The 27,425-nt window shown below is 51.2% G+C and overlaps 1 protein-coding gene across 2 annotated transcripts; it reads left to right on the top strand.

Moving 5' to 3' along the window:
- Window positions 1–352: 352 nt before the first annotated feature.
- Window positions 353–27,112, top strand: CCND2 (cyclin D2). Of its 2 annotated transcripts, XM_080810674.1 has the most exons (6): window positions 353–840; window positions 2,648–2,863; window positions 5,482–5,641; window positions 14,948–15,096; window positions 20,887–20,924; window positions 24,913–26,587. In XM_080810674.1, exons 1-6 carry the CDS (start codon window positions 646–648, stop codon window positions 25,157–25,159), a joined length of 1,005 nt encoding a protein of 334 aa, XP_080666800.1. In that variant the 5' UTR covers window positions 353–645; the 3' UTR covers window positions 25,160–26,587. The 2 variants fall into 2 exon arrangements, with proteins under 2 accessions (XP_080666800.1, XP_080666801.1); XM_080810675.1 differs by lacking the exon at window positions 20,887–20,924 and having other exon boundaries at window positions 24,913–27,112.
- Window positions 27,113–27,425: the final 313 nt, after the last annotated feature.

The raw sequence follows: 27,425 nt of genomic DNA, 5'->3' as shown, positions 1-27,425 counted from the left end.
AGTTGGAGGATCCTATTCTGGCACGATACACCCACAGAATGTGCGAAATTAGAGGGAATAAATAGAAATCGGTGTGGTTTTTTGTGGGTTCCCCTATCGCGGCCCCTGGCATGCAGGGCTGGATAGAGGGAGAGGGCCTCGGAGAGCTAAGGAGAGGGGTGGGGGGGCGGGGGACCGCGTTTGAAGTTAGGTCGGGCCAGCTGCTGTTCTCCTTAATAACAAGAGGGGAAAGGAGGGAGGGAGGGAGAGATTGAAAGGAGGAGGGGAGGGACGGGAGGGGAGGGAAGGGGAGGAGGAACCGGAGAGGGGAGCGAGGCGAGAGGGAGGAGAACTAACTGCCCAGCCAGTTTGCGTCACTGCCTCGCAGAGCAGAGAAGAGCGAGCAGGGGAGAGCGAGACAAGTTTGAAGGGGAGGGCAGGCAGAGTTAGCAGCCCCCGAGGCTCTCCTCTCCCATCGCCCATCCCTTTCCTCTCTTCTCCCCCAGCCTCTCTCTCTCTCTCTCTGCCCCATAACTTTTCTCTCGAAAAGCCCCTATTTAGCCAAAGGAAGGAGGTAAGGGGAACACTCTCCCCTCCCCCCTCCCAAAAACCCCCAACTTTTCCAGTCCGGAGAAAGCAGGGGAGAGAGCGGGCACCCGGCTGGCCATGGAGCTGCTGTGCTGCGAGGTGGACCCGGTCCGCAGGGCCGTGCCAGACGCCAACCTGCTATACGATGACCGCGTTTTGCAGAACTTGCTCACCATCGAGGAGCGCTACCTTCCCCAGTGCTCCTACTTCAAATGCGTGCAGAAGGACATTCAGCCCTATATGCGCAGGATGGTGGCCACCTGGATGCTGGAGGTAAGTCTGCAGACAGACTCTGTCTGTCCCCATCCGGATACTCGGCCACCCCCCCCCCACCCCGCGCAGGGACCCTAAAGCTGGGAGAGGGCAGGCTCCGCGCTCGCCTCTCCACTCCCGTGCGCGAGTTTACCCCGCGCCCTTTGGTGAGACGCGTGGCTTAGTTTCTGTCCCCTGCAGGATGCAAGAATAACTGGGGGAGGGGAGGGGGAAGAGGGGGGGGGAGGAAAATCTGGGAGAAATGAGGCTGTCCTGGGGCGGGGGTGGGGGAAGCATCCCGCGCGCGTGTGTCTGCATGTGGCTGCCTCTTCTTCCCACCCCCATCCCGACCTGTCTTTGGTGAAGCCGCGGCTGCTTTCGGTGCAGTGAAGAAGGGAGCAAGAGTGTGAAATCGGGGGCCCCAACGTAAAAAAAAAGCAGCCCCCCAAAGACCAGAGCAAATTCTCCTAGCTTCAGGTCCCCGCATGTGGTCGCGACTCCGCGTTGGCACTTAAGGGGGGGGGGAAGGGAGGGGGAGGAGGGAGGAGGAGAGAAACGGAGAATTCAGGAGCCCCGGAAGTCGCAATGAAGAAACGTGTGTTTTAGGGGAACCCAAAAGAACCACTTCTTTACCCTTGTTCCAAATCTTTGCCGAGCAAGCCGTGTGCCCACGTATGCACAGCTCTGGACCTGCCGTGGTTTCGCCATGTTGCTTTGCAAACTCCGGTTGGAAAGGCTGGAAAACGTCGCCCGCCCCCCCTCGCACCCCGTTATCCCGGCCACCCCACTTGTAATAGTGCCCTCTCCCCCAACTCCCACCTCACGAAGGTTACTTACAGTTTGGCTTTCCAGGTTCCTCGGTGCGGAGATTTGGGTGGGGTAGGAAGGGGGGGGAGGAGGTGTGTGTAGGGGGGATGTCGGGGCACCCCTAAAGGAGAGGTCAGAGTCCCCCGTGCCTCTCTCCGGCGGCTCCCCGTTCCTCGGCTTTCCCCCAGCTCGGCACCACGGTCCCCAGTTCTGCCCTTGTGGGCCGCAGCCGGACACTCCCGCCGCGGCGCTTACCCCTCCAAGTTTCCCCTCGGGATCCAAAGCCCTAGGGGTCGAGATACAGACCTTTCCGGCACCCGAAACCTCCGTTTCGGGAAGCCTGGATCCTCTTTGGGGTTTTCACGCCAAAACGGCTTTTCTAGGATATTTCCTCGATTTTTAATTATTTTTTGAAACCGTCTCCCCATGCTCCGAGTCCAGCCGCCGAGGCTGCGGCTCTTCCTCCTCTCCTCCCTCCCCCTCTCTTCCCCACCTCTCCCCACCCACCCCCCCAATAGCGGCGCCTGGGCCGCAGGGACCCCCCCGGACATTTTTTCCAATTGTCGGGAATGATAGAGCAGGGTCTGGGGGTCCGAATGAGACCAAGGAGAAGACCCCCGGAGCTTCCAGAATATTTTTATTGATTTTTTGAAAAGATGACGAAATCCAAAAAAGAGAGTGTGAGTGAGTTAGAGTGAGCAAAGAAGTCAGTAGCCAAAGGGAGCGTCGCCGAGCCGGGCGGCTACTGCGCATTTGTTTGCCTCCCGGGTTCGGATCTTCCATTCACCTCCTTTTTTACGTTCCTGGGGAACACCCCAGCGCGGATGGGCTCTTTAGATTTACGCCGTTTTCCTCGTCTTTATTCTTATCACATATTCTACTCCCCTCCCCCTCCCCACTAAAAAATTAAATATTTTTGCTTGTTTCCATAGGTTATGCCTTTTCATTTTTTTTTTTTTTTTTGTCTTTTCCTGGTACGATTCCCTCCACCCCCACAACCCTTTCCCCGCTCCCATTGTAGGTCTGCGAGGAACAGAAGTGTGAAGAGGAGGTCTTCCCTTTGGCCATGAATTACCTGGACCGCTTCTTGGCTGGGGTCCCAACTCCTAAGACCCATCTGCAGCTCCTGGGGGCTGTGTGCATGTTCCTGGCCTCCAAGCTCAAAGAGACTATCCCTCTGACGGCTGAGAAGTTGTGCATTTATACTGACAACTCCATCAAGCCTCAGGAGCTGCTGGTAATAACCCTCTCCTTTCTTACCCCCTTTCTCTTCGTCCTTCCATCTTTGCTCTCTCCAGGCCCGATAAGCTTCTACCACTGCTCCCCAAACAAATCCTTTGGATCCCAGATTACCACACCGCTGGAATTTTCACATTTTTAGGAGACAACGCTTTTAATATGAATTTTTTTTTTTTTGTTCCTACTGTGTCCCAGGCACTGTGCTAAGCACTGAGGTTACATCCATGAATAAGATCCCCGGAGAAATTCATTTGTAGTTGTGTGCCCATGCATGTGTGTGTGTGTGTGTGTGTATGTGTGTGTGTAGGGGAGACTTGGGACACAGTGATAACATTTTAATTAAATTCCAAATTTTCAACCACAGAATTCTGAGAAAATAGTTCGACTTCTCACATGGTAGGAATGTCTTAACATGATAGTGTTTTGTGATGTGTCTCCTAAGAATCCAGAGTTCAAAGGTCCTATAAAGTCTCAAGATACCGAAAGATACCTGTACATAGTAGCTGTTCACTAAATATCATCAAATTGACTTTTGAGCCAAGTCCAAATTTGGTGTTTTATTGGAGGAATCTGAGGTCTGGGTTTCTAGCTCCAGTAGGGCGGTGACCTCTGTCCCATGACAGGGGTCTTCCCTTGACTCTGGTTTTCTGCCAGCAAACCCTCCCCCCCCCCATCTTTTCCCCTGCAGCTTCACACTTCAGGCATCCATGTTGCAGCAGTGTGGAATGGTAGGGTGGCTCCCAGGCCCACCTTCCGTGGTCTGCACACCTTTCTCTGCACTGTTCCGCAAAAGGGCCCCCCCGCCCTCTGGCCGCCCTTCCCCCTCTTCACTGGCGAGGCCTGCACAAAGTCCACAGGGCTCGGACTGGCTGCTAGAACTGAGCTCTTTGTAAGAGGCCTCCCTTTCTGGGGCTATGCTGCCATCTAGTGTCAGACATGTGCAAGGACGGGGGAGGAATTGCGGGGAATGTCGAGAGAGGGGGCATGAATGACTTCACCTTTGAACCGCTGCCAGATTTCAGCTGCTTCTGGTTTGGTCTGGGAGGCCCAGAAAGGTGCTTTCTTCTGGGAGATCCGCTTCCTTTAATAATAGTACAAGAAGAGTGTTTTAGATTCACATTCCCCTGTGAGAAGAAAGGCTGGAATTTCAAGCCGTCTTAGAAGACACGGGCTGTTTAGTAATTTTGTCTTTTTTTCCTCCCCCCCTCACCCCAACCCTCTGTAAAAAGCCAAGGTGGACTTTAAAGCATGTAAAGAACTTGTTAGAATTCGTTACTAGTTTGTTTTTCTCATGGGAGACCAGGAAAATGAATCTTCCATTTGATTTGTTTATTTCAACATGCTGGTGGACAATGGTCTTCTTCAGGACACCCCAACTTTTTGCAGGACCAGCCAAGCTAATGAATATTGCTCCACAAAACCCTGCCTGTGTTTTCCATTCCTTATCTCTTTATCCCAGAAGCTGGGACCCGGAGAAGTCCTAGTTTACACTGGAGAAAGCTGGGGCCTAGCAAGGGGAAAGGAGTCGGCCCAGACCACACAGCCTCTTGGTGCTTCAGGAGGGGGCCGGGGCTCTGGTTCCTGGCTTAGCAAATGGAAGAGAACCTGGAGGGGGTTTAGGGCAAACGCGGGAGCAGGCTGGTCTCCGCCTCTCTTTCTTCTGAAGACAATTAATTGCATAGGCCCGTTTTCCCTCTGACTGCACATACTTTTAGGGTTTCTTTTTGGCTTGTTTTACTTTCAGCACAAGTCCCCAAATGTATCCCGATAAGGGAGAGAGGTTTTTCATGAGGTGGGCTGCTGGTGAGAAGCCCGTGAGAGTCGGGGTTGCATTGTCCTCCCTTGGCATTGAATGGAGGGATTCCATGGACCGTGCACAAGCACTTACACTTTGCCCCAATCACCTCCTGCTGCAACATGGGGTTGCTAATGACCATCCAGTGGGTCCTTAAGTCACGATGACAAAGGCCTATGAAACATTTAGGTGAAAGGGCACTCTGTGGCTGGGTGTCTTTCCCCCAAGACTTCCGCATTATGCGTGGAAGGGAAAGTTTTGAAGCAGAGAAGAATGGCACTTTTTGGCACCAGCTACAAGTCAGCTGATTGGTTGCCCAGGAGTTGGGCCCAGGAACCTTAGTTTGAGCTTTATCTGTGTACATCATTTTCCTGTGAGGATTTAAAAAACTATTCGTCTAGAGATAGAGACATAGACAACAAATTACTTCCTAAGGGCCACAGTGACCTTGGCAGTATCTTTTCGCAGGTTCAGCTTTCTGGGTGGGCAGGCATCAGCACTGCCTGCAGAGTCAAGGTTGGCCGGGGCTGGGGAAGCCAAGAGGGAAAGAAATAGGAGAAAACAGAGTCTTAGCAATAGATACCTGGGTTCTCCCTATTGCCGGTCCCGCCTCCCATTGGAGGCCTAAGAAGAGAGGTCAACAACTACCAAGCTTTGGGGGGCACTTGGCAAATGGGCCCACCTCCCCATCCAGCAGCGTCCTCATGAGCATCCTTAAAACCGATCTGAATCCCCACCCACCCCACCCCCGTCCCAGACAGGACACCAGGTCCACCTTTGGGTTTTACACTCTTCTCTCCCTCCCTCCCTCCCTTCCTCAGGAGTGGGAGCTGGTGGTGCTGGGCAAATTGAAGTGGAACCTGGCCGCCGTCACCCCTCACGACTTCATCGAGCACATCCTTCGTAAGCTGCCCCAGCCGAGTGAGAAGTTGTCTCTGATCCGCAAGCACGCGCAGACCTTCATTGCTCTGTGTGCCACTGGTAGGAGCAGGCTGGAGCTGGAGGGGGCCTTGGGAGGGGCAGACATGCTGAAGAGCCTCATGGGGGGTGGTCAAGGGGGTAGAGAGGCAGGGAGGATGGGGGTACTCCCTGGTATGGGCCTGAGGGGCTTAGGAGACGGGCTGTGTTTTCCCGACTATCTGAGCTGGTATATTCTTTTTTTCTCTACTAAACTCATAAATGGTTTATGACGACAGGTGTGGTAAGGGAAAAAAAATACGGCCTGTAAAAATAATTCTTTATGATGTCTAAAGTGCTCTTTGAAGATTATATATACTGCTCTCTGGTTGTGTTTAAATCTTTAATCTTTTGAGGAAAAGGATGGCTTAGAGATAAGCCCAAGAGGAAATTTGGGGGCTGGGGGCAAATATAGGTTAAAGGAACACTGTCAAGATAAATACACGGCTTGTCCTGATAAGGGAGGCCAAAGGAGTTCTTTTTACTGTAGGGCACATATGTGTAGCTGTTCCCTCTGCTGGCCGGGGGAGTAAACCCGGCTGGCTCTCAGCAGGGACTCAGGTTCTCAGCACTAGGGTCTGATGCCCTCCCTTCAAGTGCTGGTGTTTTGATTTTGGTTGCAAGCTCTAACGTAGCAATCACAACTGGCTTTTTCATATTAAAAGCTTTCCACCCACCCTGTTGACCCCACAGTTGATACATGGTTCTTACTGGCCCATTTGCTTTGCACTTCCCCTAATAAACTAAAGGCAGTGGTTTGACACTGTTTCATGAAACTGAACCTTGGCCAGTTTCTAGCATTGTTTTCTTGGTAGTGGCCATGAGAGAGATCGTGGAACCTTAATCTTCCGGGGGAGAGACACTATAAGTGAAGAACTGACAGTCTGGGCAGATCTTTGGTTTGGGGGTGGAAGGTTGGTGGGTGAGTGGGGAGGGCTGGGGTGCAGAGAGATCAGCCCCAGTTTGCCAAGAGCTGTTAAATTTTATAGTTGGGACTCGCGGGGGAGTTAACTTCTTTCAATACCTTGTTACATGGTATTCATGAGTTAGTACAGATGGATCACACAGTAGGCCAAAGTGTGCATGCTGTGTTCTCAGTCAAAAGGTCAGGCTTTGCTACTTCTCACTGGATGACCTTGGACAGGCCGCTTCACCTCTCTGAACCTCAGCCTCCATCTGCAAAACACAGTCTGTGGGTACGTGATCTTACAGGCTTTTCAGGGTATTTAGGAGAAGGAAAATCAGAAGGAGAGGCGGTGCAAGGCGGTCCTTCGTGAGCCCGGGAATGTGTAGACAATGTGTGGTGGCACTACTTGTGAAAATACCCCCATCTCCTCCTTGTAACTTCATCCAAATCCAGCAGGATCCCTTGCTCTGCCTTCGTGGGCTGGAGTGTCCCCAGGTACTCACCCCGGAAGCCTGAGCACAGGTTTTTTTCCACAGTCTTGCCCTTCCTGATCCAGACCTGTTCATGGGTTCCATGGCGTGTGCGTGTGCCCTGTGCCCCTCTGTGGGAGAGTGAGCTGCCCTTCTCGCAGCCCCGACAGGCCGTTCTTGGGAGCCCCCCTGGACAGTAGCTATTCTTCTGCTTCCTCTCTTCTCCTGCTGTCTGGCCCGGGGCCCTAGAGGTCAGTCCCTCATTGACTTGTCATTTTGTCTCCCAGGCCCTTCCTCTCCATTGTCATGATTCATTGTGGGGGAGGAGTCAACCGGTCCTTTTTTCTCTGGCCCTAGGACAGCTGACCCCTTGACCCTAAGCTCCCCCATTGCCCAGCTGTTAGCCAGAGTTCTGCTTTGACCTTGTCTCTTGACTGACAGATCTTTTGGGGACTGTCCACCCATCCCTCCATTCTCATCTCTGATCGGGATAGAGATGGTGGGTAGAATTATCCAGGCATGGGTAGATCTCCAGATTCTGTAAAGGCTCATTCTCTAAAATTGGGGATCCTGCCCCCCACTTCTGACCTTCTTGCCTAGATCCTTGGGGTGGCTGCCAACTTTGTTGCCAGAGTAAGGAGCCTGGAACTCAGGTCCTGAGGACAGAGGTCTGAGGGGTGGCAGGGAAAGTCACAATGACTGCCTTTTGGGAGACTTGAGCTAACCTTGGACAGGAAGTGAGGAAGGATAGAAGGAATAATTCCAACCGAATGAAAACCACAAGCCTTAGGTACTAAGGTACTAAGTTTTAGGTGTGGACTGGTCAGACAGAGGGGCGTTCTCAGAAGTTTCCTGCGTCTGGGAAGGATGGGTCTGTCTCACAAGGCTTTTCTTCCTTGACCTGTGCTTGTGTCTGTATGAAGGACCGGGTTACATAGCAACCTCACAGTGTGGAGTTTTATAGCAGTTGGCCCGACAGTATAAAAGCCAAGGGCTGCTTTTCTTGGAGGAAACATGTCCCACTTAGAGGAGATACTGCATTTGGGGGCTGGGGGTGACAAATGGTTGACTGCTTAAGACCATCTGGCAAGTAGCGGGCGCAAGTAACCGAGAACCAAAGGTAGGTGTGACGCCGAGACCGTCCTGTCTGCTCCAGGTGCCTCACAGCTCCCACCTGGCCCCTCGGCCCAAAGCTGAAGAGGCACCCGGAGCCGGGGTTTGCAGGCCTACAAGGCCTACACTGGGTTCTGAGGAGATGATGGCCAGCCTTGAGGCTGTGTGGCTAGTTGATGGGAAAGCTGGTTGTGAAAGAGCTGGCAGTTCCCTAGTCTGTGTGGGGAGCGCATGTGTGTATGTGAAAGGGGAAGAGAGAGAGGGCAGGAGAGCAGAGAGGGGCCATGAGAAGGGGAGTGAAGCTGCAGTTTTCCTCACAGGCTGGAGGGTAAGATGGCGGCCAGGCCGGGAGGTGCCCTCCTGCCCCCTCCCTCCTCAGCTCAAAATGGCTTCTGGCGGGAGAGACTTCCTCCAATGGCCCGGTGTCCCTTTCAGGGCCAGTCGTGGTCCATGGGGGCACTGGGGTGAGAAACAGACCTTCCTAACAGCCAGCCCCTGGCATCCATCCCCTTTCCTGAAGCTTTTGATCCTGGGGTGACAGAACTGAGCCTTAGTGCCCCCCTGGTTGTAGCTCTGATGGTAGAGTCCCCCAGGTCTGCAGATGAGGAAAGAAGGACCAGGGGAGATGACTCAGGATTGCACTCTGGCACTGGAAGATTCTTGATGCATGATATCATGCTCAACAGATGATTCCAGTTAGTCTAGAAAGCCGATGACCTTGAGTTTGAACTTGGTGTGGAGGTGGGGTGGAGGTGCTTAACCTCCCGACCCGGGGCACCCCACATGTCTCTCTTTTTGCCTCGGGCTGCACCTCAAGGTGCTGGGCTAAGCTCTTTGCTCCATGCACCGGAGTAGTCCCGCCCAAGACTCCTGACACCAAGGCCCGAGCCCTAGTGATGATGATACCCCTTGGGTTCCCAGTCTTCCTGGCTTTCCCTAAAGATGATTCATGACCTTCCATCCTGAGGTATAATCATAGCCAGGATCCGGAGAGGGTAGGTGATGCAGCCCCTTATCCAAAAAGGGAGGTGTGCCCTAGTGGTGGCCAAATGGGAAGAATTTAGACCACCTTCCCACCTCGGAACCCCCGAACCCTCTCTGCTGCTGACAGGGCATGGAAACGAGAGGAAGTGGCCCTTCTTCTGCAAGTGCACCCCATGGGGACAGGCGGTGGGACAGGGTTCTCACTTCCCATCTGGCTGTAAAATGAATGAGGAGCGGGCTGCTTGCTATTCTCCAGCCGTTTCCCCTCCCTTCCCCTCCTCCCACCAAGGCGCCACCTCGGCATCAGCGGCATCAGCTTGGCGAGGCGTCCCGGGGGTGGTAGGTGAGGTGTGTGCCACCCACATCATCCCCGGGATCCTGGCCTTTTTTAACTTCCACTTTGCTGCAGGTCGGAGATGGGGGAGATGGGAGACTAGGTCTTCCCTGGGTCTCTTCACCTTCAGAGCAGATCTCTCTCGCCCCCTAGTGGTGATCCAAAGCACAGAGGTCACTCTTGGACTTCAAGGTCTCCATTCCCATAGCCAAAACAATCTGCGCTGAACTTACAGGCAGGGCCATCTAATCTGTGGTTTCAACCCAGCTTAGCTCAGAGCTCGTTCTTCAGTGAAATCTTAGCAGGGCGTGCAGATGCCGAGTCTGACTATGAAGCCCTCGCTGCTCTGTTCCAGATTACGGAGCCCTGTGGGGCCCCGGGGGTGCCTATGGCGGTCTTGGGAAGTTAAATGGGCTGTGCAGGTTACACGGCTTGCTGGAGCCACGGCTAGGACCTATCTCTGACCAGGGCTCGCTTTGGGGAGCTTTTCTGGCACTGCTGAGAGGAAAATCTCCCAGTTTTCCTTTGTGGGATGTGGGAGGTGGCCGGTGGGAGGTGGCCGTAAGGAGCTATTCACATTCTGTTAAGGTATGAAGAGCATTGGGTCCACAGTCCAAAAGTCTCACCTTAACCCCAGGCCCAGGATCAGGCATTAGACGGGTCAAGAATTCATAGATTCGAGGAGCCTGGGTGGCTCGTTTGGTGAAGCACCTGACTCTTGATTGTGGCTCCGGTCATGATCTCAAGGTTGTGAGGTCGGAGCCCTGTGTCAGCCTCCGTGCTGGGCATGGAGTCTGCTTAACATTCTCTCTCTCCCTCTGTCTCTGCCCCCTCCTGTCACCCCTGCCACCAGGAACTTGTACTCACACACTCTCTCTCTCCCTCTTCCCCCCTAAAAAGAAAAAGAATTCATTGATTTCACCTGTAAAATGAAGTGTTTCGAAACTGATGAGTTTTACGTTGGTTTTTATTAATACTTCACCACTACTACTTGGATGAGTAAGTAACCAACAGAGCTGGGATTCCCCTAAGGTGTGCCCCTTGCCTCTCCCACCTCCCCAGGAGGGAGGAGGTCGTGTCAGAGCTTCTAGTATGTAGGCATTGTTCCTTGGCTCTGGGCAAACCACACCTGAGGGAATATGGGGACACTGGGAAGGGAGTGGCCGACTTCCGTCTTCCATTTATTGTATGGGGGCCGTCGGTTTCTCCCACTTCTGACAAACCAGCACGAGGCTTCGGGGACTTGATGAGGTCACTTCTGGGACGGAACACAAGTGATAGTGAAAGATTCTCTAGGCAGCACAGAGCCCTCATTCTTCCCGGCGGTCTCGGCACGGTGGGGCTGCCGTCAGCATCCGCCGGAAGCCCAGGGATACAGGGCCCTTCCTCCTCAGGCCTGCTGATGCTGAACCGCATCTCGCAGCGGTCAGGATTACCCCTCACAGTCCCATAGAAGGTTCCCATGGTCAGATTAGTGGTGGTAGGACACTGCTTGCTTACCAGGAGCCAGGCACTGTGTTTTTGCATGGATTATTTTAGTCCCATCCTCAGAACAAGCCTACGAGGTGGGTCCAGTTATTCTCCTGATAAGCTGGTGAGAAGATGGAGGCTCAGAGAGGTCGAGTATCTTGCTCATCTTCGCACAGCTGGCTGGTGGAGGGACATCGGCCTCCCCATACTCCACCTTCCAGCTCTTGGAGCTGCTTGGCCCAGATTCTTCCCATGTCCTCAGATAGTCTTCGTAAGTATCTTCATGCTTCTGTCCCCTTAAGCACCCCCTTTCTTTTGAGAAGTTTCTTTACTAGCTACCCATGCGGTATGCACCTCGCCATCTAGAATGCCCTGTGTGCTGTGTTCTGTTACTACGTTTTTACATCTGGGGTGGGGAGTGGGGTTTAATCCTTGCTTCCAGGAACGGGGAGGAACACTTGTGATGACTCTGTTGGAATGGATCACTGGTCAATTAATTGCCTCTCACTCAGGGGCGGAGGAAGGAGGGTCTCAGAAGTCACCTCTTACCATTCCGGGTGGGCAACGGAGGGTGGAAGTAGACCCTCGCCCCTGGATATGCTTTTTGCACCAAGATATAGCTTCTTGGTATTTTTGACCAAGAGAGGTAAGAGATTTCTGAGAGATTATTAGTTGGTATTTTATTTTTGCTGAAATAAAATAGTATTAGGAGGAAGTTTTACACAATTACTTCTGTTTCTTCCATACGTTTACATACATTTTCTGTGACTCCTACTTCCGTCACCTGCACATGCACGTGTGTATTTTTATTTATGTATTTCTGGAAGGTTGTCATCTTGGTCATAGCATGCGTGCATGATGTTTGATCTTTCTGCCCACTCCCCTGGCCAAGTGGATGTGTTTGAACCCTCTTCAGTCCAGTTACGTAGCCAAAGTTTAAAATTTCCAGGACTGGCTGAGTGGGTTGGGTGAAACTTTCCACGGGTGAGTACAGAAGTTAGGTAACTAGAGCTAGTACAAGGACACAACCCTTCAGATATTTTATTTGGGTGTTTTCCTCTCTGCTGTTTCCCCTACCAACAGAGAGGGGGGTGTCCCTGAGCAGGGTCCTGGGGCAGCCCCTGAGGCCATGCGGAACTAGCAGTGCTCTCTGGAGAGAAATGCCTTGTGACTTTCCCCAGTCAGTGGAAGCCATGCTCCGTTCTATTGATGCTTGCTGCGTTTCTTGGGAGTGGTTTTCATTCTAGATCCTTAAGGACGAGCAACATAGAGCTGGAAGGCACCTGGGGGGTTAGCCAGCTCACAGCCTTCCGACTTATTGACCTAAACTGTGAAGAAAGAAAGGCATTTTATAACACAACTCAGGATATACATAAATGGACATCAGACTGCTACAAAAGTTTCTCAAGACAGTATTTACTCTTACTACATGATTACTTCCTGATACTTTCTATCCTGTTCTGTTCGGTTAAACAGCAACAAAAACAGCCCACAAATGGGTTTCGTGACCCAACCGTGAGTTGCAGCTGGAAGTTAGAAAAACATAGATCCAGCCCCACCCTCTATTAGACAAATGGAATGCCAGGGGCTGGAGGAGGCAATGACTCACCCAAGGTCCCACAGTCTGGACCCGGCTTGTAGTGCTAATATCACCTCCTTTGGACCTGCCCACAGGAGAGCCTCGCAGCTGCTCGTGAAGCTTGAGAAAGTCCCTGGTTTGCTCCCACGGTGTGGGGCAGAGGGGCAGCGCAGTGGCTGCCCGGGTCCTGTAGCTCTTCTCTGGCAGGGGGAGCACTACCCAGCCTGAGCTGCCCAGAGGCAGCTAGCTTCTCGTACGCAGTGCTCCCCATTTCTGGAAGACAGAGGACAATAACCCCAGGAGGAGGCCCCTCAGCGTTTTCCTAAGCAAAACACGAAGTGGGGAGAGAAGGGGGGGACCCAGTCCTTCTGGCAACTTTAGCACCTGCCGCACCCCAGGACCACCCGGATATACCCCCTGGCTTCCAGAAGTTAATTAGTTTGCTAAAATTAGGAGTCAGTTTTGCATGCAGTTGGACAACAAAAGATAGGCATGTGTGAGGTGTGCTTCCTGGTCGGAGGCCTGGGACAGAGGAAAGGGAGGGCCAGGGATATCCTCCTGTCATTCCCTGCCAGATGCTCCCACCCAGGGCCTTTGCGGGCCCAAGGCCATGGGCTGGCTGCCTCGTCTGCATTGTGAATGTCACAGGGGGAAGCTAACGAGGTTATTGGGCAGAGAAACACTCCTGTGAGCCCATGTGGAGGAGACCTACAGCAGAGCGGGAGGCAGGGAGGCCGCCTTTGGCACCGACCATGGGGATAGAGAAGGCACGGGAGGAGTTAGTGGACAGCAGGCGTGGGGCAGAACGCTGTGATATGCATCCCTCAAGAGGCAGAGATGGGGAGTGGGCTAAGGAAAGGAAGCCAAGGAGAAAGACAGACGGACAGACGGCCGGGCTCGCTCTGTTCGTGGGATTCGGCCAAGATGGGAGGTGTGGGCACGGTTCAGTGGATCGGCAGAGTCGCTGAGAGAACACCACCAACTTGATGCTGGACAATGGGGTCACCATTAAAGCGCTTTAATGGAATATGTTGTTTAACAGGGCATGGCACAGGAAGAAGCGGAAATACTAGGGTACACTCCTTTTATAGTTAAGCCTAGTGATGATGCCGTAATTGGCATGTCCCCCTTCTGTGTCTCCCTCCCGCCTGCCCCCTTGCACAGCTAGAGGCGGTGAACTCTGGGGTAATGCTAGAAGCAGAGGTAGCACACTGGAGAATTTGCTCCACTCCATACAAGTGAGACAGACCAAAGGATCTGGATGGTAGAAGGCGGGAGACAGAGACAGTGACAGGGTAGCGTCCTTCCCATATGAGCACAAGGTCCGGGTAAGGGCCCGTCCAGCCCTCAGAAGTCGGCCCCTTCTCCTCCCCGACGTGAGGGTAATTGTGTGCAGCTTATGCGGTGCATGCGTGGGTTAGGGACGGGACTTGTGCCCATGGGTGTTTAGCAGCGCTTAGAAGCAGTCACAGCCGTCAGGTGGGGTGTCCTCTCCTCCTGGTAACTGGGAAGTAGGTGATCTTTGTGACCCGGCTTCTTTGCAGGGGCACTCAGAGGAACGGGAGGTGTTTGGTCTCCCAAGCTGAGCCAGGCATAGGAATATCCCCTCTGTTTGCTTTTGGAGAAATGAAAGTGGATGAGGGTTTGAGCTCCTTAAATTTATCCTCATTTTGTACTTCTCCTTAGTGAACTACTCTTTTTTTTCCAGCCAGAAAATGGGAACTTTGGGCCCAAGAGCCATAAAATCTAAACCAAGTCACCCATCTGATTAGGGTGCAGTGGTGCATACTGGGTACCTGCTTTCTCTCCTCATGTTTTAAGGGCCCTTGGCATTGGGGCTAGAAGTTGGGGATTGTGTGAAACTTGGCCCTCATCTCCTCCATTACTGCCTCTCTCACTTCCTTTTTTTTCTTTGTTTGTTTAAATAAAGTCACGTTTTGTTTTGGACAATATTAGTTTTTGCTGACTGTCCACAAAATAATAGGGCAAGGTAACATCAGGGTTATTGGTCTTCATAAAATTGTGTTCGCTTATATACTTTTCCTGCCTTCCACCATCTAGATCCTTTGGTCTGTCTCACTTGTATGGCACCTGAGAGATTCATCTCCAACCTCCCTGCTCTGCTCCTGCCATGACCCTCAGAGGGGAATGCATCTCACTCACCTTCCTGCCCCTTGTCCTAAACAGGGTAGTGGGGACCTGAGTCCCCTCTCTGAGAATTTCCCGTGTGCACTCAGATAAGCTCTCCAGCTTCTCTGCCTCCATTTCCCCATTTGTCTCTGGACCCTCCAGAGTGATGGCAAATAAATAAAGGGTATCTTGGGAAGGAAGACTCAGGAGAGGACGTGTCTGTTAGTGAGGAATCACCTGTGCAGCTGACCTCTCACCATCCTCTTTCTGAGTATCTTCAGGCTGGGGACGCCCAGATCCAAATTCTTCCTGGGCCTTGACCTTCTGCTTCTTGTTCTCACAGACTTTAAGTTCGCCATGTACCCGCCATCGATGATCGCAACTGGAAGTGTGGGAGCCGCCATCTGCGGGCTCCAGCAGGATGAGGACGTGAGCTCGCTCACTGGCGATGCCCTGGTCGATCTGCTGGCCAAGATCACCAACACGGATGTGGTAGGTGGACGCCATCTCCTTGGTTAAAACCAGAAGTCTCTTTTCTCAGCTCAGGGAAGGAGACACTTGGCTTGATGACGGTGTGTTGGAGGTACTTTTAAAATTTTTTTATTTTTGATGGTAGTTTGTTTTCCAAGATCCAGCCTCCCAGTACAAAATTCCACAGACGAGACTTCCTCCTAAGGTTTTGAAAGCCAGTGTGCCATAAAATAGAGAAAAACACCTAGCAAACAGATACGAGGTGGGAGGAGGGCTGTTTACTAATTTTCCTCCGTGGGCTTCCCCGTTGGTCTGAAGTGTTGCTTCATTTCCATTTATGTACATGTCCTCAGGCTGCCTCTCCCCCACATTGTCAGGCTCGGACTCTGCTTACACCCACTCAGGCGGAGACCCAGTGGAGAGAGGGCTGGAGCCCGGCTCTGCTTCACTGGGGGGTGGGTGGTGTAGGGATCCAAGAGATGCCCCACCTCCAGCAGGGTGTCTGGCCTTGACACACCTCTCAACCCCACCCGCCTCTCACTTCCCTTTTGTTTAATGTGGTAATGGATTAAGAAGTACTTCTAAGAGAATAAAGGGCCATAGTAATTCAAGGAACTATTATTAGCTATAGATTTTTCCATTCTTGTGCCGGTGGACTGCCCAGAGACTCTAACTCTGCTTGCCAGAATTTGCAGCTCCTTAGAAGAAAGGTCTTGAGAGACCAAGGTCAAGTGAGGCTCTGATTCAGCTGGTAGGAAACAGCAGTCCTTAGAAGGTCCAAGCCAGGGTGGCTCTGAGAGGTCAGAGAGGCCGCTCCTGTGTCCTCCAGCAGAGGCTTTCCGTGGGAGGTGCGGAGAGGGCTGGGTAACTGGCTGGGGGAGGGGGGAGGTCAGCCATAGAGCCCGGGCTAGAACCTGGAAGCTCCCACTCCCCCCACCAACCTGGGAACGTTGCACAGTTGCACACCAACCGTAGCTCCTGAATCTTTTTTTTTTTTTTTAAAGATTTTATTTATTTATTTGACAGAGAGAGATCACAAGTAGGCAGAGAGGCAGAGAGAGAGGGGGAAGCAGGCTCCCCAGTGAGCAGGGAGCCCGATGCGGGGCTCAATCCCAGGACCCTGAGATCAGGACCTGAGCTGAAGGCAGAGGCTTTAACCCACTGAGCCACCCAGGCGCCCCAGCTCCTGAATCTTTTTGTTTGAGAAAGGCCTCTGCTTTGAAGGCAACTGGAGAAGCCTATCAGCTGGGAGGCCCTGGTGTGTCGCCATGGAGAGGCTCAAGATGCAGGCGAGCTTCACAGCGCCCCCCTCTGGATGCTCCAGGGAGATTCGGAAAGCCTTGCTGTGGGACTAGATTGAGTTAAGAGATAACGTGGCTTACAGGCCTGTGGCTCATGCCCCATGGGGATGCTGGTGGGAAGGTTGACAACTCCGAGGGCCTTGGGCTGCAGCTTGCTGGCTTTCTCTCCTCCCTATCTGTATTCTGCTTTGGGCTTTATTACCATCTCAAGGAGGTGGTGCAGGCAGGCGGTGAAGGGCCTCATGGAACAAACCCAGGGTCCTATTCTGAAGCAGGTCTTAGATAGGCTTTTAAAATTCTAGGTCCCAAACAGAGGCTTTCCACAGAGGCCTGTGCTACCGTGTACTACATGGTTCCCAAAACAGAGCTCGAGAAGACCCCCTCCAGTGTGCTTTGCGTGAAGAGTGCTTTCCTAACCCTCCAGAGGCACATCTGGGACAGAACGTAACGTTTATAGAAATGATGAGCTTCTTTCCTCTCCTGACTATCTCCTATTAAGGTTGCCTAACAAAAAGGACTCCCAACAGCAACCAGCTGAAGACAGGCTCTTCCCCGACCCCCAGAGACAAAAATGTCAGTGACAGCAATTTGACCCCCCCAAGCACTGTAACCTCTTTCCGATATTTATGGACTTTGCCCTGGTTGGCTGGTGGCCCCACAGGGCTTCTCCCACATGTTCTTTTCTCACCCCTCATTGGCTTCAAATGGACAGAGGTCACTCTGAAGGTGCCACTGAGTCTCTCCGGCCACTTTCCAAGACTTCAAACCAATTTCTCATCTTATACTTTCAGATACTGTGTAGCTGGCGTATCCGTGTCAGTCAGTCGTCAGACTGGGTTAAATGAGTACAAAAGCCGCTAGAGGTCCCCTACATCCCAGCTGCGGAACTGGAGATGTGTGGGGCCCTCATCCTTACCCGTGGGCCTCTGGGTCAGCATTTTAGTATTAACAACCAAGCCTGAATAGAGGAGAACCTAAACTCCCTCGCACTTTTTCAGACAACAGTCTGAGAACTCTGTGAGTTCTAAGCTTACCTGTGGGTCCCAGAGGCTGGCTCACTCTCCCCCAGGAATGTTTTTAGTAAAAAGGCTTGAGTCATCTCGGGTGAGGCTGGCCACCTGTGCCTGACTTCCAAGAGCTGTAGGTCTCCTCCCATCCATCAGGCCGTGTTCTCTGAAGTGCTGAGGCTCAGAGTGCAGGAAAAGAAAAGGGCTGGAATTCAGAAAGCATTAGTATCTGGGGGGGAGGCAAGTGTTGCTTCCTGAGCCCATTTACCATTTCATGAGTCAAGAAGTGCTGTGTTGCCAGCACTTCCTCTCCATTCATTTCTGGAGGGATTTATTAAAGGCTCACTTGTTGCAGACTTGCACGATGAGCAAGGCACGGAGGCAGAAATTCGGACAGGTGGGTCATGTATGGAAAATGGGCAGGGAACTCGGGGACTGTAAGGCAAATGACAAGTAAAGCATGCAGAATCCTAGCAAATGAAGATCATCAGCAAATGAATGCAGAGGTGTTAAGAAGTATACATGGAGGAGGAAAGCAAAGCCAGAGGAAGGAGCTCAGAGCTCACTAGGCCTAATGTGAAACGCAGGCTTCCTGGCAGAGGGCACTTGGCAATAGGAATGTCCTTGGAATGGAAAAACCAAAAACGTGGTATGTATGTGCAGTGGGAGATTAGTCCGCCTTAAAGAGGAAGTGAAATCCGGACACACGCTGCAACATGGGTGAGCCTTGGAAACATGTTAAGTGAAAGAAGCCAGACCCAAAAAGACACACGTATGGGGCCACTTACTGGAGATACCTCACATAGTGGAATTCATGGAGACAGAAAGTAAAATCGGGGCTCCTGGGGTCCGGGAGTGGGAGGAAAAGGGAGTTCTTTAATGGGTATGGAGTTTTGCTTCAGGAGGATGAGAAAATTCTGGAAATGGATGGTGGAGATGGTTACATGACAAGGGGAATATGCTGAAGGCCACCGTACACCTGAGAACGGTTATGATGGTAAACGTCATGTTTGGTTTGTTTTGCCACTGTTGGAACATGCACACGCACACGCGCACGCACACACACACTGCTGTCAGACCCACACTCTGAAATGCCCACAGGTTGGTGTCGAGCTCTCCCGTGGAGAAGTCAGGTGCACAGGGCAACATTCTGCCATACTGGCTGTGGCAGAATAGGACAGATGCGAACCAAGACCTGGAGTCCTGACGGTTCTGTGCCTGCCCTGTGCACCTTGTAATTTGTGATCTCCTCGAGCGGACGGTGTTCTCTGTCCACGCGTTGTCAGGGACGGACTGGGGAAAGCAGGTCCCCTGGATTTCCTTTGAGACGGGCAGACAAGTGTCTCTGGCTCGCTGGCCAGCGGCAGATAGCTTTGATAGGAGGGACCCATGCGGCTCTGAGAAAGTCGGTCTTTGTTGCTCCCTCTGGTTGCCAAAATAAACCGGAACGCTTCATTCCAAAGAGAAAGCTGAGTGAGAAGCCTGACAGTTTTACGGGGAATAAAAGTCTCAGAGGGTGGTATATTTTAAGTACTTTTTCCTTCCAGTCATAAGTGTTGCTAAAAACAGACGCCAGCCAGCGAGGCGGTGCTGGCTTTGGGGAAACTTCTACCGGGGCTTCCGTTGCCAAGGGTGAGTTTGAGAGGAGGGATCGAGCGTCCTGGTTCCCCGGTGAACCTTTCCCGGCTTTGCCGGGCAGAGTCGGGGTTCCTCTTCCGTCCCTCGGCACTCGGCTTGTGCTTTGTGCCAGCGTTTATCTCACTGTTCGCTTGTCTATAGAGCCTCTGGAACAGGACCCAACTTTTACTGCGCTCTTTATCCAGAGCCCCTGGCAGAGTCTTGGGAATGATGCTGAAGAGAGGGAGGGAAGCAGGAAGGAAGGAAGGAACGGAGGACACAAAGGCCAGGCAGATGGGCTTAGAGTGTGTTTCTAAGTCTTTGGTCTCTCCAGACCTTTGGAAAGCCCTATATTTCTTAGCCTTCATTACATGCCAGGGTCCTGAGCAAAACCCATCACCTTCACGTGACACAGTTTTACAAACTGTCTAATAAAAACACAGAAGTCACGCTCCTGGGCCGCGACGATGTGGTGAAGCTATTGGGAGATAATTCAACGGAAGCAGACGCTAGTCCCCTGGTCACCATATTCATCCTTTTCTGTCCTGTTCTTAAATATCACCCACAGAAGATTCCAGGATGCCCCTCCTTTGGGCTCATCCTGGCACGTTAGGATCTTGGTTGTCAGTGAGCTGTTAAAAACCTGTTCGCTGTGTAGGGGAAGAAGTCTCGATTTTGACTGCGTGCTCCGAGCTGGGTCCCCCAGCCCCTGTCTTTGTCCTCCTTAGAGAGAAGCACCGACCCCCTCCTGACACACCTTCCCTTACTATGGGCCCCTGTATTGCTGGGGCCGATGGGGCCTGTGGTCAAGAACCTTGGGAAGAGTGGCCGGAGGGGAGGCTGGGGGCGGGGGAAGGGGACGGAATAGAACTGGAGGCTCAGGCTTCCCTCTCCTGCCTTATTTCTTCTGCGGGCTTCATTTGGTATGCAAGGAAATAAGCCAAACAGCCTGTGAAGAAAGGAAGAATGAGATAGTTTCCTAAGTTGTCTCTGCCTGAGCTGGCCGCGGGTCTGGGGCTCATTCAGCCCTTTGTCCCCCCGTTGAGTGCACTGCGTGTGTGGTGACAATGGCGTGGTGCAGTTACACTGAGGGCTAATGGTCGGAGTTCCGTCAGCCCATTCATGGAGGCCGAGGAGGGTGCAGGGCGCGGAGCCCGAGCCAGCGCGCAGAGGAAGTCGGAGGCCCGTGTAACGAGCTGGAGATCACAAACAGGGCTGTCAGGGCTCCGGGGCTGGGGGGCAGGGGCCAGGGAGAGAGCCTATCATCCTCGGAGTTGGAGGTCTGCCCGACCTCCAGCGCTGTGGAGTGCCACCTGTCCAGGCTGACAGACGAGCATTATGGCTTTCCTTTTAATCAGCTTAATTTGGGGCATCTTAACACAATGACTGGTGCTTTCGGAGGCTGCCGGAAAGCAGAGGTCCCAGAGCCACTGCACTTTGCATGCACGTAGCATCTTTTCACTGTGCCCCCCCTAGCTCCCCCGCCCCCCAGCCCCTTGGGCTACGTCTCCCTTTCTTGGAGATTCTCTGGCCTGTAGGTCTTTCCTTAGAGCTGGGAAGAAGCAGAGGGTCTCAGGGGAAAGCATTCTGAAGCTGGAGGCTTGCCCGTTTACAGCCAGGCTTAGCCTGTAACTCAGCGTAACCGGGGGACGAGTTCCGTAACCAGACTTCAGTTCCCTTCTCTAGCTGCACAATGCGGGCGTGTGGCTGTGTGAGCTCCCAAAGCCCTTCGGACCCCCAAGTCCCCTGATCCTGTAATTGCCTCCGTGTGGCGTCTTGTGATTCCGCCCTTCGGAAATAACCGTGATTCTGCTCTACTCCAGCTTTGCCTCCTTTTCTGTTCGGGCCTTTGAACTTTTATTTCCTCTTTTATTTCCTTCTCACAGCTTGACCTTCCAGCACGAGCAGCCCCGCTGGGTTTGAGGCAAGTTTCCTCCTCTCTTCAGGTCACCACTCCCCCCACCCCAGTCCTGTGCATGGTCCTGCCCTGCTGCTCGGGAGGGTGGGAGCTCCTTGGGCAGGAATGGGGGGCTGTGTGGGGTGGGCACGTCTGGCAGCAGGTAGTAACACCACCAACACATTTCCCTCTCCCTTCGCTTTCTATCAGCTCACAGAAAATTCTCATGCTCTTTGCAAGTCCAAGAATGGTTCATAATGGAGGGTATTAAAATACCAGGAGTGAGTTCTGTCTCGAGGAAGGTGGGGTGCTGATTTCTCTGTCTCCACCATCGCAGAGTAGACTGACATTGTTCTTACAAGACAAAACCCGTTAAAGTTTTTTTATCCAGTTAGAAATGTGTGATCTGCGCTTAAAACTCAAGCTGATGATAGCCGAGCTGTGAAGGAGGGGAACATGAAGGAGGGTTAGGCAGAGGCTCCAGAGGACCTTCCAGGAGTGAGGGACATGACTGGCCCCAGAGAGGCTTAGCTTCCTGCTCTGTCCCAGATGAATCTGGAAGAGAGCAGGGGCTGGGGTTCAGGGTCCCTCATTTCTGGGGTGACTGCTGTAGTCCTTTATCTCTTCAAGTGGGAGGTATCAGATCAAGAGCTGGCCATGATCAGTCACGGTTTAGACTGAAATGAAAACAGAGCGGAGGAAAGTGTTTTATATGAAAGCTTCCTTCATTTTATTCAGGAAAGCCAGTACCATGTGTTCTTGGCTGGAACTTAGATAAATGTGACCCTTGAGGCGGCTGATCTTCAGTCCCATTTCTCTGAAAGTCCAGTAGAGGTGACTGTCCAGTGTCCCAGCCTTCCCTTGTAGGAGTTTTTCCAGAACTATTCTTAGAGGTTTCAGGCTGCTGGAAGGGAAGGCTGAATGCCAGAAACAGAATCGTTGGCGACCCCAAAGCGAAGACTCTTAACACGTTCCCAGATCAGGTTCTTTGGATTTCTTGAGCTCTAGCTCGTGTCAAGGACAGTCTTTCTCAGGGATGCTGATGTAGCTAATGCAGTGATAATCATGGAGTCCTGAGTTGGTTGTATTTCTGGGGTGGAAGGTGTGCTGACCCTGACAACCTCCCCATGGCACTGAAATACAGCCTCCGAGGAAGGAAAGCTGGACAGGATCCGTGGCAGGCGCCAGGGTTCTCGTTGCGGGGGAGGGTCTTCCACATGACCTCACCTTCACTGCAGGGACTCCTCACCAAATGGCTGTGCCATGGGAAACCCTCTTGTTAAAGAGGCCTTGTGGCTGACACTTGACTGGCATTTCTTTCAGAATTTCATTGTTCAGAGCTATTGTCTGTTCCCTCCCTTACACACACACAGTCCCTTAATCAGGTGAGAATCCTGCCACCCTCTGTAAAACCCTTTATGCCACACCTGAAACTAATAGAACACATATATTAATTATACATGGGGGAAAAAAATAAACTCTTTTCACTATCTGCTTGGGATAGGATTTGTCATCCCTGGAGGCAAGCGTGCAGTTAGCGTCCCTATGGTATGGAGGGGTTCTGACCCAATCCCCCGTCCTCCTAGAAAAAAAATCTTATAAACTTAACCTTCACCAGCTCCTGAAGGACCTGTGGAGCGGACGGACATCCTGTCACAACTGGCCGGATTCAACTCATTATTCTCTGTGAGAAAAAAGAAAGAGGAAACTAATACTCATTTAAATTCTGTAGCCCCTCATTTCTCAGTGAGGAGTTCAGGGGAATGAGGGAGGGCGGCGAGCACCTGAGACCTGAGACGGGGCGTTTGAGGACAGTGTTAGACCCCGTGGCATGGCCTCTCAGAACACGTCAGCTTCTTCAGACGGTGCTCAAATGGAGAGCAAGCCACCTATTCCGGTTTGGGAAGGAAAACCGAGCGTGGGCCCTACTGTCCAGCTGTGATGCAGGACCTTCCCAGGGAAGGTGGAGAGTCCTTTGCCTCAAGCTGTTGTTTGCCTTGTTGGCCCACACCAGCTTTATCTTTATTTAAGATCCATTTTCTTTAGATTGTAAGGCTTTCGGGTTTTCCACTATCCTCTACTGAAATAGACGTGCCCTTAGAAACGTGGTGCCTTTTGCCTTCACGGCGAGCTCGTGGGGCGAGGAGGGAGAGACCTGAGAGCCCAGCCCCTTGAGTGTGCGGGCTTTGGAGGAGGTCCACAGGCAAGGTTTCCAGTCAGTACTTAGGGAGTCAGACAGGGTAGAGGATGAGACCAGGACATGCCACAGAAGTCTGAGAGATGTTGCCAGCCCCTAACTGCTCACTTGTTTGGGGTGGCCCAGAGATCTCTGTGTGGCTGGGTTCTGTTTCTCTCATTCCACGCGCCACCCCCAGTGCCAGACCCACCGTGCTTCCTTCAGCAATCTGGAGCAAATTCTTATCCATACCTCATGTTTAAGAAATTGAAATAATTCTTTCAGGCTCCAGGATGGGTTTGTTGTTTGTTATCACAAGAAATGGGATTCATTTATTGAGTTTAGCACCTTATCTATAGCTCAAGAGGTCACCTTTACCCTATGAGTGTATTTCGTCCTTATTCTACAAGTTGGGGAACAGATCTGAGAAGTGAAATGACCCCGCTGCTGTGGGGTGGGTGGGTCGCAAATACGACTCTCCCTTTCTTCATTTGTCTCACATTCTGGGTGATACCCTGTCTCCGCCCTTCACGATCGGGCAGCTGTTGTTCCTAATCTTTTTATTTTTTTTTAAAGATTTTATTTATTTATTTGACAGACAGAGATCACAAGTAGGCAGAGAGGCAGGCAGAGAGAGAAGGGGGAAAGCAGGCTCCCTGCTGAGCAGAGAGCCCGACGCGGCCCCATCCCAGGACCCTGGGATCATGACCTGAGCTGAAGGCAGAGGCTTTAACCCACTGAGCCACCCAGGCGCCCTGTTGTTCCTAATCTTAAATTTCGTAGAAAGCTGTAGTTTGAAATGTGGCATGGATGAGATAGGAATGGAATATTTGGAGGCATGAAAACTGTGTCCCTTTATTTTAGATCTTCAGAAAATAAAGATAATGCTTTTGTGCTTGGCAAACAGTAGCCTCCAGGCTACAGTGAAAATTGCACAGTGAAACGAACAAAGGGGAAGCCTAGATTAAGCTGTGGGAAGACCCAAACAGAGTCAATTTAACTTATTTTCCATGTAGATTCCCCGTGAGTGCAGAAAGGGAGCCTGGGGAGGGGGGCACGTATCTGCTAAGAGTGATTTTCTCTACTTCGAGCTCAGTACCAGCCCCCACCCCCAGTGACACCCGAGTGCGGCACATTCCATGGCACCCCACTAACGGAAGCTTCTGCCTGGGCAAATTTATACTGAATTTTCCCTACCAAATAAAGACTAATATCAAACAATGCTGCAAATTCTTACTTATTCCCCAGTTGGACAGCTGCAATGTCCAGAGTTCTGTCCACATTCAGTGTTGCAGTTCTGTGAGAACTGAGGGCGGTAAGGCAGCAGGGAAAAGGAGGTTTTCTTTTTAAGCGCTTAGGCGGTTTCTGTGAGCACAGTTCAGTCCATTCCCTTCCTACCCATCCTCAGGTGCGCCACCAGCCTAGCTCTGCGGCTCTGTCTGTGGTGCTGACCTTCGCCTTGTCTCCGCCACCTCCGCCACCTCCCAGGGTCCAAAGCAGAAAGCCCCCAGTTGGCGCTGTGATGACAGGTGCAGGGTGTCCGTAAAAGGCTCAGAATCTTGGCCAGACTCTCACGTGCATTGGTCTCAACTGGGCTTCTGTCAAAATCCCGATTCTGTTTCGATGGATCTGGAACAGGCCGGGATAAGGGGGTGCCGATGTTGCCGGCGGTGCACCCCACTCGGAGCAGTGTGGTCCCACGGCTCTGCTGGGACACATCTTTCTATCGGGAAACCGGCACGTAGCGCGCAAGGCTTCCGCTGTGTATATTTTCTTCGTGAGTGCGCTGCCCACCATTGGTCTTGTTCACAGCTCTGATCTGACCCCTTCTCCTTCTAGGACTGCCTCAAAGCCTGCCAGGAGCAGATTGAGGTGGTGCTGCTCAACAGCCTGCAGCAGTTCCGTCAGGACCAGGGGGACGGGTCCAAGTCGGAGGATGAGCTGGACCAGGCCAGCACCCCTACGGACGTGCGGGATATTGACCTGTGAGGACGCGGTCGGGCCGAATGGGAGAGAGGCGTTCACATCTGCTCTCTCCTTCTCTCTGGTTGTGTTTTGTTCTTTATGTTTTAGGATAAAACTTTAAAAACAAAAACAAAAAAAAATTCTGCCCCCACCTAGATCGTATTGAAAGATCTTTTTAGAAGTGAGAGAAAAAGGTCCTATAAAAACGGAATAACTAAAAGCATTTGGTGCCTATTTGAAGTACAACAGAAGGGAATCCCTTTGTATATGCGAACAGTTATTGTTTGATTATGTTAAAGGTAATAGTAAAATGCTTACAGGAAAACCTGCAGAGTAGCTAGAGAAAATGTACGCCTGCAAATATGGGAACAAATTAGACGAGGCTTTTTTTTTTTTTCATGTTATGAACTAGCATGTACACACCCCTTGTAGGATAATTTCAAGGAACTTGCGTATGCCATTTATGGCATGATTAGATTGCAAAGCAATGAACTCAAGAAAGAATCAGAAATAAGGGACATGATGGGGAGGGAGTACAAAACAATCTCTCAACCTGATTGAACCATTTTGGATGTAGAAGCCCCTTTGCTCTCGACCACCTGTTTGTTACTAAGTCTGGAGCATAGCTGACTCTAGTTACAAACTCTTGCTGTCTACAGTAGCTGCTACCTAAAAGAGATGTTTTATTTTGCCGGTTGGACACAGGTGATTGGATGCTGGGTTTCATGTGTTTTTGACATCTTGCTTCTTCTTCCAAACATGGTTCATTGCAGACACCACCATATTTTTATCAAAAGGGGCAATGTAGCTTTGGGCCAGAACCAAAACTCCTATGAGATGGAGGCAGATGGAGACCAAGGGTGGGATCTGGAATGGAATCTTTTCTCTTAATGTATTCAAGAGGGCAATGTGACCTTGGCATCCTTTATTAAAAAACTGATTTTTTGGTGCTGATTGGCATGTCTGGTCCACAGTTTAGCATTGTTATAAACCATTCCATTCGAAAAGCACTTTGAAACATTGTTCCCGAGGGATAGATGGGATGGTTTATGCAAGTCATGCTGAATAGACTCCTCCCTTCTTCTCCTGTGCTCCTCCCCTCCTGCCCAAGTCGGGTGACTATTCACTTCTGGTATCTGACATTCTCTGGTACACAGTTCTGGTATCCCTACCGGGACTCAAGAGACATCCCTTTCCACTGACATTCCCATCACAACATTCCTCCAAAAAGCCTACAGACAAAGATCTGTTACCATTTCGATGGCAAAGAAGGATCTTAATTCCCACCTATATACTTCTCCTTTGGACATGGAAAGAAAAGTTATCGCTGGTGCAGACAGACAGCTGAATATCAGAGTGTGGCATTTTGTTCCCTTTTCCGTTTTTCGTTAATTTCATTGCAAAGTTGTATTCAGCGTACTTGAATTTTTTTTTCCTCTCCACTTCTTAGAGGCATTCAGTTAGCAAAGAGGTTGGAGCAACAACTTTTTTTTTTTTTTTGCACAATTATAATTGACAGGTAATGAAGCTATTAAAATATTTGCCTTTTTAAGTTAGAAAGAAAAATCAGAACAGGGCTGCTTTGAAGAATTATTTTATACACAGATTCTGCCTTGTTTCGTAGTATGAGGGTTGAAGATGGAGAAAAATCTAAGGGTCTCTTATTTTTCATTTTATTGTGTTCAGTTTTTTATGATTATTTTTTTTTGCGCTGCTAAGAAGCTAAGATCATTCATCCTTATTCACATTAACAGTACCTAGCTGTAATGTTTCACAGAGTGTGCTGCTATTTTATAAACATTTTTATAATATATTATTTTACTGCTTAAATTCCAAGTCCTGAAGTAGATGGTTGAGATAGGAGTTCTTCGTACTGGAAAAGCCCTTCCATAGTTTTTTCTTCTGGTAGCGTATTATGGTTTTGTTTTTTTTTTTCCGTTTTGTTTTGTTTTTTGTTTTTTCCTTTTGTTTTCATTTTTGCGTTTTTTTTTTTTTTTTTTCTCTCTCTCTCTCATCACATCCTTCAAAGACGGAGCATTCTTTACCTCAGGTTTACTGGACAAACTCAATAGCTACAAAAGAAAATGATTCACATTTTTGTTTTCATAATACCTCACAACCGCATAGTTTCTGCTTGGGAGCCGTTAGTGCGGGGAAAGGAGAGGTCAGCGAGGAGGCCACAAGCCCCTCTCAGGTGGAGGGTGGGATGGATTTGGTCCTTGGGTCTGACACCTGGGGACCTTTTCAGTCATGAAGGTCATTAGGCTTCCATTTTGACTCCGGTATCCTCATCATGATGGAAAAAATACAATTGAACCAAGGGATTTCCCCTCCTCCCACCCCCCCCCCCCCAGGCCAGACGTTCAGCACAAACATTTATGCAGTGA

Source organism: Martes martes, assembly GCF_963455335.1.
Source record: "Martes martes genome assembly, chromosome: 8".
NCBI classification, from domain to species: Eukaryota; Metazoa; Chordata; class Mammalia; order Carnivora; family Mustelidae; genus Martes; species Martes martes.
The sequence above is the reverse complement of the archived record's forward strand: the minus strand, read 5'-3'. Positions and strand labels throughout refer to the sequence as shown.

Excerpts from the sequence above, each read along its gene's own strand:
- CCND2 (XM_080810674.1), top strand. The coding sequence starts at position 646 with ATGGAGCTGCTGTGCTGCGAGGTGGACCCGGTCCGCAGGGCCGTGCCA. Across the intron at positions 841-2,647 it reads TGGCCACCTGGATGCTGGAG|GTCTGCGAGGAACAGAAGTG; the intron begins GTAAGTCTGCAG and ends CTCCCATTGTAG. Across the intron at positions 15,097-20,886 it reads AGATCACCAACACGGATGTG|CTTGACCTTCCAGCACGAGC; the intron begins GTAGGTGGACGC and ends TCCTTCTCACAG.